At 51.6% G+C, this 15,058-nt stretch overlaps 1 protein-coding gene and 1 non-coding gene across 14 annotated transcripts in view; both read left to right on the plus strand.

Moving 5' to 3' along the window:
• Nucleotides 1-15,058, plus strand: part of MPRIP (myosin phosphatase Rho interacting protein) — a 171,480-nt gene that overhangs the window by 126,962 nt on the left and 29,460 nt on the right. For 10 of the 13 annotated variants that reach the window (XM_036894043.2, XM_036894044.2, XM_036894041.2 and 7 more), the window contains 6 exons: nucleotides 3,049-3,190; nucleotides 4,090-4,203; nucleotides 5,750-5,806; nucleotides 7,063-7,131; nucleotides 9,894-9,983; nucleotides 13,329-13,438. In XM_036894043.2, the coding sequence (XP_036749938.2) occupies nucleotides 3,049-3,190; nucleotides 4,090-4,203; nucleotides 5,750-5,806; nucleotides 7,063-7,131; nucleotides 9,894-9,983; nucleotides 13,329-13,438 (582 nt within the window). Of the gene's footprint in view, nucleotides 1-3,025; nucleotides 3,191-4,089; nucleotides 4,204-5,749; nucleotides 5,807-7,062; nucleotides 7,132-9,893; nucleotides 9,984-13,328; nucleotides 13,439-15,058 lie in introns of all 13 variants that reach the window. The other 3 variants (XM_036894042.2, XM_036894046.2, XM_057500767.1) reach the window with 2 other exon arrangements.
• Nucleotides 9,694-9,800, plus strand: LOC118916812 (U6 spliceosomal RNA). The gene has a single exon (XR_005026546.2). It is a non-coding gene; the product is annotated as a U6 spliceosomal RNA (small nuclear RNA).

Consider the following 15,058-nt stretch of genomic DNA (forward strand, 5'->3'; position numbering starts at 1 on the left):
CCCATACAGGGCCCTCCAAAGGTAGATGGGGGGCATTTGAATTGGTCTTGAAGGATTCACACAAAACATTTCAGGACAATCCATTTTCCAGTGTTCCAACTGACTACTGGGGTTTCTGAGCCATTGTTTTGGTGGTGGCCCCCTTGAAGAGTTGTTTTAGATACCTTTTGTGTCTTTAATTTTTCATTAGCCTTTTGTAATGCAACTTTCAATGAAGTTATTTTGGAATCTGGTCACCTTTTAGAAGCTTCTACTGCCAATTAAAATAGGTATTTTTCATTCTGTTTGATTTGGGAATCCTTGCTTTTAAATATACTTCTAAAGTAAATTATTTTGTCTAATTGGAACATTTCCCTATAATAGTCTTTGTAATTGTAGATTGTCTTTGGTCACATTTTGCTGTTTTTGTGGATACCTATAGCTTCTTGAGCAATAGTTCTTAAAATACGCAAGTATTCCAGAAGGTAGAATTAGGAACTTAAGGATACCATTTTTTTTCCCTAAGCTTTGGATCTCTTGGAGCCAGATTAATACCGAAGAGCTATATTAATACTGCTGGGTTGTGTGGCATCCTACAGTGCACCTTTTTTTTTTTTTTTAGAAAATATTCAAATTTATTCTCTCTAGGGAGTGGGGCCATGCCTCTCAGTTCTAGGGTGCCATCCATCCTTAAATAAACAGGAGGAAGAGGGATGCCTGCTTACTCAGCAGGCAGTGGACAGTCAGGGGCTGTGGGGGGTCTCTGCTAGAGCAGGCTGGCCATTGGCCCCATCCCGAGGGCAGAAGACCAGCTCCCCTGCCTGCAGCACCTGCCCAGCTGGCCACATGCTGCCCGGTGCATACTGCTGGTAGAAGTCTGCATCAGTCTGGAACATGACAAGCACCTGGGCCGTGTGGATCTGCACGTGCTGGGCCAGGCTATTGGCGTCCAGGAACTTGTCCCCACAGGAGTCACAGGCATAGAGGATGTGGGTGCATCCTACAGTGCTCCTCAAGAAATTTTCTTGAGGTTGATGGATAACCTAGTGCCAGTCTAACCCATTCCACGACCAACTTATCTTAACATGGGAGTCTTAGAGTTAGATGGTGAGCTTTTGAGGGCTTTTGAGGGCTCAACCTGTACTCACCAATTTTGTGGCTTTTGGCTAGTGAGATTCCCATTAACAATTGCCTTTACCTCGTGAACATTAACACACTAGTAGTAACCAAGATGTTACTGCACACTGGTCAGGAAAAGGCCTTGTGGTACAGGAGCAATTCCCAATGTGGAACTAGGAAACGGGGAAAGGACTGAACTAGCAGACCCTGAAGAATGAGGACTGTAAGATGGGATTCCAGACAAATGGGGAACTGTAGAGTAAACTACCAGCAGTTTCCAGTGTGGAATCTAGGGACTGAACCAAGGGCTCAGATCCCATTAAACAGGATTGTGGCCTGAGCTACCAGCAGTGCCCAGTGTGTAACTATTCCAGTCAAATGGTAAACTGTGGAAAAACAGATCAGGAACTCTGCAAACAGCAGACCTCAAAACCAAGAGGAACTCACCCATGACCCTTAGAAATGGCAAGAGAGGACTCAGAGGCTTCACAGGCACCACACCTGTGTTTTACATTGTCCCCAGAGCTGTCAAAAGTGTCCTTTTGATCCCACTGCTGCCACCTAATCTGTAAAAAAACATAATCCAACTGCATAAAATTTTAAAATCTTACTGGCTTTTTATTCAGTGACTCATGAATCAGGAAGCATCCCAACTAGCAAACAGAAAGGGACTCTGAAGAGCTATATGAAATGAAAGAATTACATAGGCAGAACATGGGGACAAGGCAGTTACTAGCAAAGATCAGAGTGTTTCAGGCATGGCTGCCCTCCTTTGGGGGACAGCAGAGGCCTGTCAGGCAGATGACCTCATTATCACCAGGTATTCCAGATTGACTGGTTTAAGATTCCACTCCTAAGAGAAGTTGAAACTGTGGTTAAGTCAGTTGTTAAGTCTTGGTTTGATGGCATGGGCTCAGCACAAGTGGCTCCATTATGGGCCTGTTGCCTCTTTTTTTAACAGCATCCCGCCCCCTCCCCCCTCCCAGTCCTGCGCCCCCTAGGGGGGCAGCCCACGTGGGTGAGGACTGGGCTGCAGCCAGTGTGCCCCACCGGCCACCCTACACACGCCCTCCACAGTGACTCCTGTGACTCAGGGAAAAGGATGGTCTCCCTTAGTGATCACCTTGGGTTTTTGTTTCTTTAATTCTTTGGATAATTTTGACTTACCATTATTTGATTTTAAAAAGCAGTCCTCTTCTGTGTATTCATTTTCCAGCCTTATTTTCTTTCAGGTCTTGCCCCTCTCCACCTTCTCCTGCTGTGTCGCTGTGTGACGTTACTCGCCCTTCCTCCGCCTGCTTCGCTCCCATCTCAGCTCGTCTCCAGCCGTAGATGGCCTGACGGTGCCCCCGGCATTTTCACATGAAATCAACTTGCTTTGTTTTTGTTTTAATTTGGGTTTTGATTCTTTTTACTGTGGCAGAAATAATGTTAATTCATGGGCCTTTTTCTTGCTAAATTTGGGGTGCCCTAGAGAGGGGGCTGCATCATGACCTGCTGAGGAATGCAATGAGGATGGAGGCCATCCTCCGCGGTGGTGGTTGCCTTCTGATCATGCCTGTGGCTAAAGAGAGGATGCCAGTGATGAGCTGTGTGACTGCCAAGTGTGCCAGCACAACAGGCTACACAGGGCCTCCAGCATAGGGGGAAGCGGGCAAGGACATGCCTGGAGGAGGGGGAGGCCTTTGTCCGTGAGCTGCTGCCATGCCCGGCTCACCTCTCTGCAGTGGTGGGAGAAGGAGCTCAGGGCGGAGTGTCAGAGGTGAATGGACCAAGCATGTAGTGTGCACAGCCCACACACCCTGCAGAAAGGAGGCCCAGACAATGCTGGGATGGGGCAGGCATGGGGGTGTTGGCCGACAGAGCCCCTCAGAATCCAGAGACCAAACCCACCTCAGGCTGTGGGGGAACCCTGTCTCCCCATCAGCAGCCGTGTGTTCTCTCTTTCAGGAGGTCCCAGGTAATTGAGAAATTTGAGGCCTTGGACATTGAGAAGGCAGAACACATGGAGACCAACTTGTCCGCTGGGCCCTTGCCGTCAAGTGACACTCGCCAGGGCCGTAGCGAAAAGAGGGCGTTTCCCAGGAAGCGGGTGAGCGCCTGGGGCCTGGGGCCAGCACTGAGGTCCAGGCTGAGCTTTGTGGGCCACCTGGGGCTCAGCCAGCACCCGGCCGCACTCATGCTCCCAGGCTCCCAGCACGCGCGCGCGCGCACACACACACACACACACACACACACACACACACACACACACACGTGTCTGCTGGGCTTCCCGCTTGTTCCATGTTGTGTACTTGGGTCTCATCTTCATGAGGACAAAGCCTGTCATGCACGTCCTCCTGTCAGAACCGCATCTGTCTCTGCTAATGGCTGTTCTGTTGTGCTTCAGATCCCAAGTTGTAACTACAGTTGCTTTCTTTCTCTGAGGCAACCCAGCCACAAGGCTGAGCACCTGCCTTCCTCTTTCTTTCCAGTGGCACCATAGCCCTCGTCTCTCTGTTCAGTCCCTGAGGTAGAGTCCATTCCTGAGCTCCTCCTCCTCCTGGGCAGCCCGCCCACCTCTCGTGGCCCTGCTGTGTCCAGTCTTCATCTTCCTCCCAGCTTCTCTCTGGGCTTGTGAGGTGCTCTGCTGCTCACTGCCACAGAGCCCAGGGCTTGCTCTTCTGTGACCCTGAGAGGCCAGGGTGGGGGCAGGACCAGGAGAGTGATGGTGACCGATGCATCCAAAAGAAAAGGCCACTCTGGCAGCCAGGGTGCTCGGAACCTACTGTGTGGTACGGAAGGCACTTGACGAGGGGTCCTGGGGTGCAGGCTCCTGTCCCCACTCTGGCACAGACTTGCCACAGGGACCCAGACAAAGTGCCTCCCTCTTGGCCTGGGAACAGGGCCCCTGCAGTGCTGATCCCCCACCCCCAGGTCTGGCTGCTGGTCTCCCTGCTCCGTGCCCTTCTTGACTGGCTTGTACTGACTGGCGGCTGCTCTCTGCCACAGGACCTCCCCAGCGAAGCCCCCACAGCTCCTCTGCCAGATGCCTCGGCCTCCCCCCTGTCTCCACACCGAAGAGCCAAGTCACTGGACAGGAGGTCCACGGAGTCCTCCCTGACGGTGAGCCCAGGCACCTGTGCTTTGAGACCTGGAGATGCTCCTCCCGCTGCTTCTGTCTCTTGGGGTCGCTGTCTGCTTCTGTCCCTGCATCCACACTGGCTATCCCGTCTGTGCATGGGCCCTTGTGTCTGTGCCAGGAAGCAGACACTGCTTCCTGCCCTTGTCTGGGCCACATGTACACCCCTGAGCCCTGAGGTCTCCGCTGGAGCGGGCCACCTAGTGAGGGCAGCAGGAGCCTGACTGCAGGGCATCAGGACCACAGCAAGGAACTCCCACTCTTCTGTGACATTTTAGAGGCAGCAGCCCCCACCTTTTGATGGAAGTTCTTGTCTCCCGCAAAGGGAGGGAGAGAGACCTTTGCTTCAGATGGTTTGAGCGCGGCCGTGGGGAGTGGTCAGCCAGCATCCAGGCAGGCCATCACTCCCTTGGGGAGCTGAGAGGTATGCCAGAGGCCGTAGGAGTGAAGAGCAGCTGCTTGCATGCAGTGCCCTGTGGCTCCTCTCTGTCTTTTCCTCAACTTTCTGAGGGGTGCAGGGCTCCCCAGGGCATTGGGCCACCGTCCACACACTAACGTGAAATGGAGGGCAAGGACAGGAGCCTCTTACCTGGATGAAGCTTGGTTTTTCCTTGAGTCTGGGTTGTGCTCAAGGGTTTGGAGCAGAGGCTCTGAGAACACATATTGCTGGTCGTTGTCCTGCCACTTTGCACCTCGTCTGACTCCCTTGCAGTCTGGAACACACAGATGCCGCGGCTGTGTGTGGTCAAGATGGCTTAGAAAGAGAGCACGTGGGGCAAGGGGAAGGAGAATGCCTGTCTCTATAGGTTCTGGCCGTACAGGTGCCCGTGCGGAGATGCAGGCGAGGCCAGGCAGGCTGCAGACGGTCCACGGGTGGTCCTAAAGGTGCTCTCGGGCCATTCCTTAGCCTCGGACATACAAGTGCTTGACAGACCAGCAGGGACCACACCCCAAGCAGGGCCTGTGCTGGCTGCTGTCCTGGCTACTGTCCTGCTTTTGCTTCTTGTAGGGACATGGAAACCAAAACTCATCCTCTAGTACATGGTTCCTGCTCCTTGGTCTTCTGCTCTGTCTCCTCTCAGTCTTCCTGTGACTTCTGTGAGGGCTTCTGAATTCTTTCAGCCATCACTACAGGTCTTCCCCTTCACTTAAACTGAGGAGGACTGTCTGGGCTGCTTTTCTCAGCCTCCCAGGTAACCCCTGCCTGTAGCAGGGCTTGTCTCAGAGCAGCTAACAGCCCTGCTGCTGCAGCCCTGGGGCAAGGGGCTATGTCCTTCCTGCCTGTCAGCCTGGCAAGCCTCGCATTTTCTTCCTCAAGAGACACACGTGCCTGTGGCGTGCCTTCCGGCAGCACCCACTGGGGCCAGGGGACCACACGGGGCTCATCTGGCAGGCAGAGAAATCCCTTTTCCTGCTGCCCGCCTCATCTGGGTAGAAGTGCCTCTGCCCCTTTGATCACCCCTTGCCCATGACCAGGATGCCTCAGTGCAGTGCTTTCCTCTGAACTGTTCTTTTTTCTCCCTTTCTCAGCCTGACCTACTGAATTTCAAGAAAGGCTGGCTGACCAAGCAGTACGAGGATGGCCAGGTGAGTGCCTGGGGCTGCTGTGCTCCTGGTGGGCCAGGGAGCAGGTGTGAGGTTCTGCTGGCCTTGTTGCCAGCAGTGTGAGTTCTGCCCCATCCCCACCTTCAGCATGCCCCTTGTCTCCTGGACCAGTCCTGTGGCCACGAACCACACCTCCTCAGAGAAGGGGAGACATGCAGTTGTCCCACCCCAGTTCTGTCAGGTGGGGGCCAGTGGAGAGGCACCAACTAGGTGTGCCTGCTGCCAGTGTGATAGATTGCTTGTCTGTATCCAGCAGCAGTCTCAGCCTCAAGCCATGGGGACATCCTACAACACTAGTTCTCCACCTGGTGATCTTCCCAAAGGTTCCCTGAGAGCCCGGGCTTCCCAGGGACAGCGAAAGCCCCTGGTTGTGGGGGTGGCTTGGGGTTGCAGCCAGGTGGGTAGCCGCCAAGGACCACACAGCTGTGCCTGCTCAGTCTCCAGCTCAGCCGCAGTCCTGGGAAGAGCCACTGTGGCACATTCTTGCCATCAGATGTGAGCAGGAAGAGCCATTTGCAGCTGGACCTGCCAGCTCCACCTTGATCCTGCCTGGGGCAGAAGGCCAGGCCTCCAAGGAGGCATGAAGAAGAGCCTGCTAGGTCCCACCAGAGGCCCCAAACCCGCACTCCCACGCTCCACTTTCTGCTTTCTGAGTGATTGTGCCGAAACATCCTGTGTTTCTTTCTCCTCCATATCAATCCCCTTGGCTTTCCCTGAAGACTCAAGTCTGCCTCCTTGCTACTTACAGTGAAGACTTGGGACTCTGGCCACTTGGTTTGATCCTGCTGGCTGCAGGTGGGCGGGCCCCTCTGTTGAACCTGCCAGTGGCTGTGGCTCACGGACAGCTACCTTAGGGTGGAGATGCCATTTTCACACCACTTTTCAGTGCTGAGGGCCCACCCACTTCTGCAGCCTCTGGAGATGAGATTGAGGACAGCGGAGCACTGTTCACCAGCCACACCACTGTGGGTTACAGGGAGCCCACAGCCTGTGGCCTACCCCAGCTCCATGCTGCCTCGTCACTGGGGAGCTGCGGCTCAGCAAGTGCCCTGAGGTCAAGCACGCATGGCTTCCTGTGGCCTAAGCAGAGTCCTCTGTGTGTCCGCCACTCACGGGAGGGGCTGCTTGCCCTTTGCTTTACCTGTGCTCTGGGGGGGTGCCCCAGGATTGGCTATGGGTTACCTTGGAGAAGTAAGTGGGCTGCATGGTAGTTGAGTCTTGTTTTCCTTCTCTTTTAGTGGAAGAAACACTGGTTTGTCCTTGCTGATCAAAGCCTGAGATACTACAGGGATTCGGTGGCTGAGGAGGTGAGTGTCTTGGCTTCTCCCCTGTTGCAGAGGCAGCTGAAGGGGTCCAGTGGCACCTGGGGGCCTCCAGCCTGCCCCTGGTTCCTCCTGCTTCTCCTTTTGTCTGTTGATGGGTGTCTGCATGGCCGTCTAGAGTCCCCAGCCCAGGTCTGCTGGGAAGTCTGAGCAGGGAGGGCGCTGTTAGCCTTTGATGTTCTTGTGATTGGGGCCTGCCTGTGTTTGGCTCTTTTGAGGCCCTGCTTTAGGCACCTGGGATTGTGGGCTTCAGCAACTTTTTCTTTTCTCTGTTCTTTGAAAAACACTAGAAAATGTCTTATTTTAAAACTCAGTATGAGCTGTTGTGTTTTTCTACAGGGAGATTTTGTGGTGAATTGAGTCTTTCAAAGAATTAAACTACATCTTGTCCCTGTCTTCTGGACAAAGATAGGAGTGCAGATGAATTTGGTTGGCCCAGTTGATAGGCCTGGTTCCATGGTCAAAGACCAACCAGAAGGGGCTCTTTTTTCTTCACTTACCAAAAAAATAGATCTCTTGAGCATTTTGGCAAGTCTGTGTTCCTACTTTTCCCTTGCATTGCACTCTAAGAATCTCTCAGGTATGTTCCCATGTCTCAGACGAATTGTTCCTGCTCTTCTATAAAGGCAGAAGATTGGGAAGAGCCTAAATATCTACCATTAGGGAGCTGGTTATGTGTACAGTTGATCCTTGAACAACATAGATTTGAACTGCATGGGTCCGCTTATATGGGAGGTTAGGTTTTTTTTTTTTCAATAAATATATTGGAAACATTTTTTTGTTGTGACAATTTGGAAAACACCTATTCTCTAGCTTACTTTATTATAAGAATATAGTACATAATACGTAAAACATACAAAATACGTGTTAATTATGTTGTCGGTAAGGTTTCCTGTCAATAATAAGCTGTTAGCTAAGTTTTGGGGGAGTCAGATTTTCAGCAGTGTGGGGGTCAGTGCCCCTAACCCCCACATTGTTCAGGGGCCAACTGTATTTATGTACCCTCACCCTAAAAAATACTAAGTTCTTTATGGACTGTAGTGAAAAGATACTAGTGATACAAGGCAGACGTAAAATGGTAGTAGTAGTTGTGGTGGCGCCTGAAGCCAGGGACTGCAGGAGCCCGTGAGAGTGTCTGACTGTCCATGCATAAGGCTGCTGTTCCCGGAGTGTGTTCTGTGGGCCCTGGAGACCCTTTCAGAGAGGGGGGAGATACTCACAGCTGTTATTATAAAACTAGAATGACACGTACTTTTCTCATTGCATTGGAAGTTTGCACTGATAGTGGAAGCCTTGGTGGGCGGGACTGCAGGCACCTTAGCAGGGTCAGGCCGTGGCAGCACATGGCATCCAGCCACATGTCCTTCAGTGCCACTCTCTCATGGCTTTGACAGGACAGTAAAAGTTACTAAATGAAGTCCCAATCCTTGAATACTCATTTTTGTAATATTCTGTGATTGGAAATGGACGGTGAGGCGAGTCCCTTGAAAGAGTGACCCACAGACAAGTGGTCACTCAGTTTGGGTGTTTGAGATTTTTTCTTGAAAATGAACCAAGTGAGTCTTCTCAAAGAAAACTGACAGAATCTGTTGCCCATCATACAGTTTGACCTCTCAAACATAATTGGAACTTTGGAAAACTGTGTTCACCATCAGAACTTGACAGCTTCCCTTTACTACAGACTCTCCTGATGAAATAGACAGTGATACTAACGGATGTGATGTTTTGATATGTATAATAAAATGTGTCAACATTTTGGAGATGGGTCTACCTCAGTGTCTTCCAGATGACCAATACATAATGTTACAAAACCATGTGTGGTAAAAGGTGCATCAAGAGGGCAGGATAAAACTGAGTTTCAATGTAACAGAGTACAGAACATTCTCTGATATGATTTCAGATTCCCACTTTGCAGTTAACCTTTAAGAAACCATCACTTTTCACAATATGTGTAAATCTAACCATCATGCTGTCTGCCTTAAACTTATGCAATGACATATGTCAGTTATTTCCCAATACAACTAGGGGAGAAAAGAAAACCACCACTTGTCAAAGAAAATAGTCATAATTATCTGAAGAAAACATTAGAATACATCTCCTTTGCCAACTCCATATCTGCATTAGACCAGACTGTCCTCATATACTTTAAGCAAAATAATGTATCAAGCAGATTGATACAGAAACAAACATGAAAGTCCAACTGTATTTAGAAGCCAGGCATTAAAGAAATTGGCAAAAATGTCTTATGATTTTTTAAATATTTCTTATTAAAAATGAAATTATTCATGTTCTTGAATGAGTAAATATGTTTACTTTTTTCACTTACTTTACAATATGGTAAGATCAATAGACAAAACCCACATAAAAAAATACTCTTTGGGGTCCTCAATATTTAAGGGGGTAAAGGGGTTTTGACCTCACGTTTGAGAATCCCCAGTAGAGGGGCAGGATGCACAGGGTTAACGATGGTGTTGGTGCTTTGGGTAGCGGAGGGTAGGTAGCATCCTGGCTCAGGAACGTATTTGCCCATTAAAAGTAAGTTAACATATGCTCGCTTCGGCAGCATATATACTAAAATTGGAACCATACAGAGAAGATTAGGATGGCCCCTGTGCAAGGATGACATGCAAATTTGTGAGGTGTTCCATATAAAAATAAATAAATAAAAAGTTAACATGGAAATGTGCTCCTCTTGCATTGACTCTTACTTTCTAAATCTCTCAAGACACACTCATTTCTCTCTGCAGGCAGCTGACTTGGACGGGGAAATCGACTTGTCTGCCTGTTATGATGTCACAGAGCATCCAGTCCAGAGAAACTACGGCTTTCAGATACATGTGAGCCTGGGGCAGAGTTCGGAGACAGGCATGGTGTGGAGGTGGGAGGCATGAGCTTGGCTGGCTGGGGCGTTTCTCCAAGAGCTTGATGTCCTGATCGGGGGACACTTGTGGGCAGGCCTGACCTGCATGCCTGGCAGACACACGTTCTCCTCAGGGTTGGTGCCCTGTCCTGTCTGTCCTGCAGCACCCAAGCCCGCCCTCTGTTTGCTCTCTGAACAAAAGTTACACATCAGTGTCTGTCTTCTCAATACTGTTTATATTTTTGTCACTGAAGGTTCTTCCTTTTTCTTAAACACTGAAGTTTGGGTCAGTTAGAAGGATAAGGTACCAGGGACATGGAGAGTAAGAATGAAAGGGCTACTTGTTTAACTCTCAGAGTACCAGGTTCTTTCTCACTCACTGTTTTGTTTGTACATTCATTCATCCACTCAAGGTCCTTTGTTTTCCCACAACCTTGTCAGGACTGAGATAAGGCCATTGCCCCTCCCTTCAGAAAAAAATAATCTGATTGGACAAATGAAGTGGTTCTCATTGGGCAGTTCATCAAAGCTGATGGCCCAAGGGCTACCTAGAGGCAACTGGGCTCAAGGTTAGGGCACAGTCTGCTCTCGTTCTGACACAACTGCAAGTTTGGGGGCAGTGCCCAGAATTGCCCTCAGGTGCAAGAGTTAGCCAGAATGACTCGGAACTTACAACTGGTTATTACAGCAGAAGGCTGCAAATCAGAACCAACCAGAGGGAGGGACCCAAGGAGAGCTGGACTGGGAGGGCCCTGAACAGGAAGCTTTCATGTCCTCAGGGGTGTGTTACCCTCTCAGGTGATGTGCGGCAGTACACAGAGCTTCCAGCCCAGGAAGCTCGCCCAAGTCTCAGCAGCCAGGATGTCACTGCGATCCGATAGCTCTCGTGACCGAGTTATTGCCCATGTGGTCGAGCATAATTTGCAACCCTCCCATGGCAGCTGGCTGGTTTCATGTGGCCCAAGCCCCAGCCGTGTCACTCCATAGCTGGGCTTTCTGCATGACTAGCCCCATCTGAAGAACAGGGTCTCACAGGTTACCTCTCAAGAGCTGAGACAAAGGCCAGACCTCTCTTTGGGCAAAGCTAATTCTTCCTTACAAGAGCCCTACTTGGAGTGCCTGATATGTAGCAAGTAGCCTGGCAGAGGCATGTCCTAGAGCATGCCACCATATAGGCATGTCCCAGGACTTGGTTTCTCAAAGAGGGCTAGAATTCCAGTAGGATCACCTTTAACAGGGTCATACCTTCAGATCTTTGGGCCCAGAAACTCGGTGGTATCCCTGGACTCAGAGTAGATCAGGTACATTAGAATTGACTTGTATTAACCAAACTTAAGAGACAGAGGCTCAGACCCAAAGGCCAGTGAATTCATTATAAGGAGAGAGCCAGCTGCCAGCCCACCATGCTGCTGGTTGTTGCATTCCCTCCATGTGGGCTATCTGTGTGGGCACCAGATCACAGGTGGAGGTTGTACCAGTGACCTGGCTCCAGGGCATGAGCTGATGGGTCTTGGTGGCCTTTGCCAGCCCTTTGTGACACTTTTCTGCCCCTCATCCATACAGGATGAGGGGCAGAAAAACTAGACCCTGAGCCTCCTCTCTTTGGACAGCACTGGAGGCAGTGGCAAGTTCTGGCTTTCTGGGCCCTGCCCCTCACTCCCACTTGCCCATCTGAAGAGCAGGTTTCTCTGGGCAGGGCATCCTGGAAATAAGAGGTGGTCTATCACTAAGTCAGCTCCCATCACTGAGCAGGTCACAACTTAATTGTTCTAGGGTTACTTTCTTTTCAGTGACGCTGTGACCTGAACCACATTGGTGCTAGTTTGCTGAGAATCCACCTATTTTCCTCCTCATGGCAAGGGTGTTTCTGAGTCGCCTGTACCCTCTGGCTGATCTCACCCATCAGTCTGACCCCTCTTCACTCTACCCTTGGTTGGGGGCAGTGAGCTTCTTCCAAGTTGTGCTGCTTTTCTGTGAGCCCCGTGCACTGAAGGTTGTGACTCAGGAGAGACTGCTTTCAACATAGCAGGGAAGCTTCCTGGAGGGGCTCAGCCCAAGAGCTAAAGAATCCTGAGAGGCAAGGCCCGGAGCTGAGGGCAGAAGCTGGGTCGGGGTGGTTCCCCGGGAGCCCTGTGTGTCAGGTCGAGAGGCAGTTTTGTCCTGGGATCGTGGAAAGCCCTGAAACTTGGTGGAAGACACGAGGTGGCCTTGCCTTAGTAAGACACACCTGGCAGCATGTGCAGAGTGGTCTGGGAGGAGGCAAGGTAGATGCAGGAGGCCAAGCAGGCAGGCACAGAGGTGGTGGGCAAGGAGAGAATGGGGCAGTGCGAGGTGCCGTGAGGAAGGCTTGCGGCTGGGGTTCCAGCCTCGTGAGGGAGGGGGCAGGGCTGGGGTTGTGTGTCCCAGAGCATGGCAAGCCTCCTGCAGAAGGAGGGGAGCCTCTAGAGCACTGGCTGGTGGCAGTTTGAGGCCATGACAGGTTCTCTAAGATCATCAGGCAAGCAGCCAGAGCGTGGGCCCAGGTTAGGAAAGAGCTCACTGAAGGTGAGAGGTGAGGTGATAGGAAGAAATTCGGAGATCACTGAGGTGAGGCTCTGGAAGCACCCAGGGATGAGAGTAAGTGGGGTACAGAGAGAGCTGGGACAGGAGGGGCCAGCACCTCACCGAGCCTGGGGGTAACCCCACGTGGGCTTACTCCCAGGGAAACCGATGACAGGGGAGGTGTGCTGGGGTGCGGGCCTGTGGCGGAGGGCGAGGCCAGGTCCGAGCTGCGCTGTGCAGCGCTGCAGCCCAGGACACAGGCTCTTGTGTTCTGGCCCCTAGCAGTGCCACTGCCCATCCTAAAACTGTCTCGGTGAGCTCATCTCCTATCCGCTGATTTGCGGATGAGTCTCACTGGTTCATTTACAAGTAGCCTGAGCAGCTTAAAGAACAGTGCTGACACCCTCATTCCACAAAGTGGGAGCTCACAGGTGCAGAGACAAGGCATGGCCTCCACACGGGATGCTACCCATGCGTCCCACCCCTCCGCTTGTGTGGTGCCAGAGGCCATTTCTCACTTGCTGACCATATGCTGCTTAAAGGGCAGGGTGAGTGGCCCCAGTGCAGAGGCATTAACAGGCATTTGGTGAATGGCTGCTCAAGGTAGCCATTACCATAAAAGCAGACGAGTGTCCACAGCTTTGCTCTCCCTTGCTCTCCATCTCTCGCTTATCCCGAGTGGGGCACACAGGTGGCACTGGCCACAGTCCTCCCTGTAGGCCTTCCTTTGGGGGTGGGAGATGAAGTCACCAAAGACACCTTGTCTTTGTCTGCCTTGTAGACAAAGGAGGGCAAGTACACCCTCTCTGCTATGACGTCCGGCATCCGGCGGAATTGGATCCAGACCATCATGAAGCATGTCCACCCGGCCTCAGCCCCAGATGTGACAAGGTAAGATCGCCAGGGTGACACCGCCTCACTCCTTTATGGACTTGCTGTTCTGGGGCCTGGGCTTGTGCCTGTCCCAGCAGAGCTTCTCCCTTCCCACCCTTGTCCTGCTGTCAGCTGTCCCCACTCAGTCTTCTATTGGTTTCCTGTTTTTTTCTGCCTCAGCTTACCTTTTCGTCCTTTAAGCCCAGACGTGCAGGTTGTTTGTGCCTCCATCAGGACTAAACTTGGGGTGAATCTCCCCCTGGCCAGGGTGCAGGCCTCTCTGGCAGCTGTGTGCCAGTCAGGGGAGGCAACCCTGGATGCTGCATTCATAGGCACCACACTGTTTCTTTTTCTTGGTCTTTCTGCCCAACTCCAACATCTGTTGAATTTCTGTACAACCAGGGAAAACTCTTTGAAACTCTTGGTGCTGGAGCCCAAGTTGGAAAATTGTGTTCTCACTTATGGTAATAATAGTCCATGATTTGTTTGCTTCATGATTCACTGCATCCCTTCCTCCTCCTGCCCTAAAGATCAGAAACTTACTGTTTTCAGTTTAAAAAGGAGAAGATTGCAGTGTTGGCCTGGTTCTCTGATGCTGAGAACTCCGCTGTCCTCACCTCAAGGCTGCAGAGCCTTCGCCTATCCTGAGAACCTCTTTTACACTTTCCAGGTTGTGTAGTTTGAATGATTCTTCAAGTGTATTTCTTATTGGAAGTCGTACCTGGGGGCCATCACACCAGGGTGCCTGGGGTAGCTGTGGCCATGCCAGATCTTTTGTCAGATCCTTGCCTCCTCCTCCTCGTGAACACTAAGCATTCACAAGCATAAACAAGACAGCAGAAAGAGAGTCCAACTACCTCTTTCTTCCTTCTTTCCTGTGTCTGTTGGCAGCGTTTGCTCATTCCTTCATGTATTAAAGGAACAGAATCCTGAGTTGTTCCTGAGTTGGTAAGACCAGGAATTGCTGGCTGGGGCAGGCCCTCGGGTGTCCCGTTAGGAGAGCTGGCTTGTTCTTTGGTGGAGTGCCCCATGCATCAAGGTGAAAGGGGCACCCTGTCATCAAGGGGCTGTCTTGTGGTGGCCTCAGTGGCTGCCCCCAACTGTCCCAGTCAGGAGCAGAGGTTGAAGCGTTACAAGGCCCCTGTTCTTTCCGAGCACCTTGGGGAGGCCTCCATAGCAAAGCGAGAAAGGCGACTTGGGCTTCTCTCCCAAGGCAGCTGTGGGCTCCACGGGGCGGGGCTGACAGTGCAGTCCTGAGGTCTTCCTGGCTGCTGGCACTCACCTGCCCAGCGCTTCCCAGCTAGCTCAGGGCTGCAGGTCAAGGGTCCCAGCTGGGAGGAGTCAGCTTTGGGATGACTCAGGGCAGGCCTGTGGCTTTGACCTCACAGTATGTGTGAAGATTACTCGAGCACACACATGTTCTTTGCTCATGGCATGGGCACCTGTCTGACATTCTGCATTCCCTTCCGCACTTGGGCACTGGCTCCATGTGGAGTCTCTGGGCCCACAGACCCCAGGCTTTATTTGGTAGGAAGGTTGATCTGGCGATTGTCTTCTGGGCTAGAACTAACTTCAGAATCAGCATGCCTAGGAGTCAGTGGGGGTGCCTGCCCTCCCCCAGTGTATTTCCAGCATTTG

The sequence above is a fragment of the Manis pentadactyla genome, chromosome 4 (genome assembly GCF_030020395.1).
Source record: "Manis pentadactyla isolate mManPen7 chromosome 4, mManPen7.hap1, whole genome shotgun sequence".
Classification (NCBI taxonomy): Eukaryota; Metazoa; Chordata; class Mammalia; order Pholidota; family Manidae; genus Manis; species Manis pentadactyla.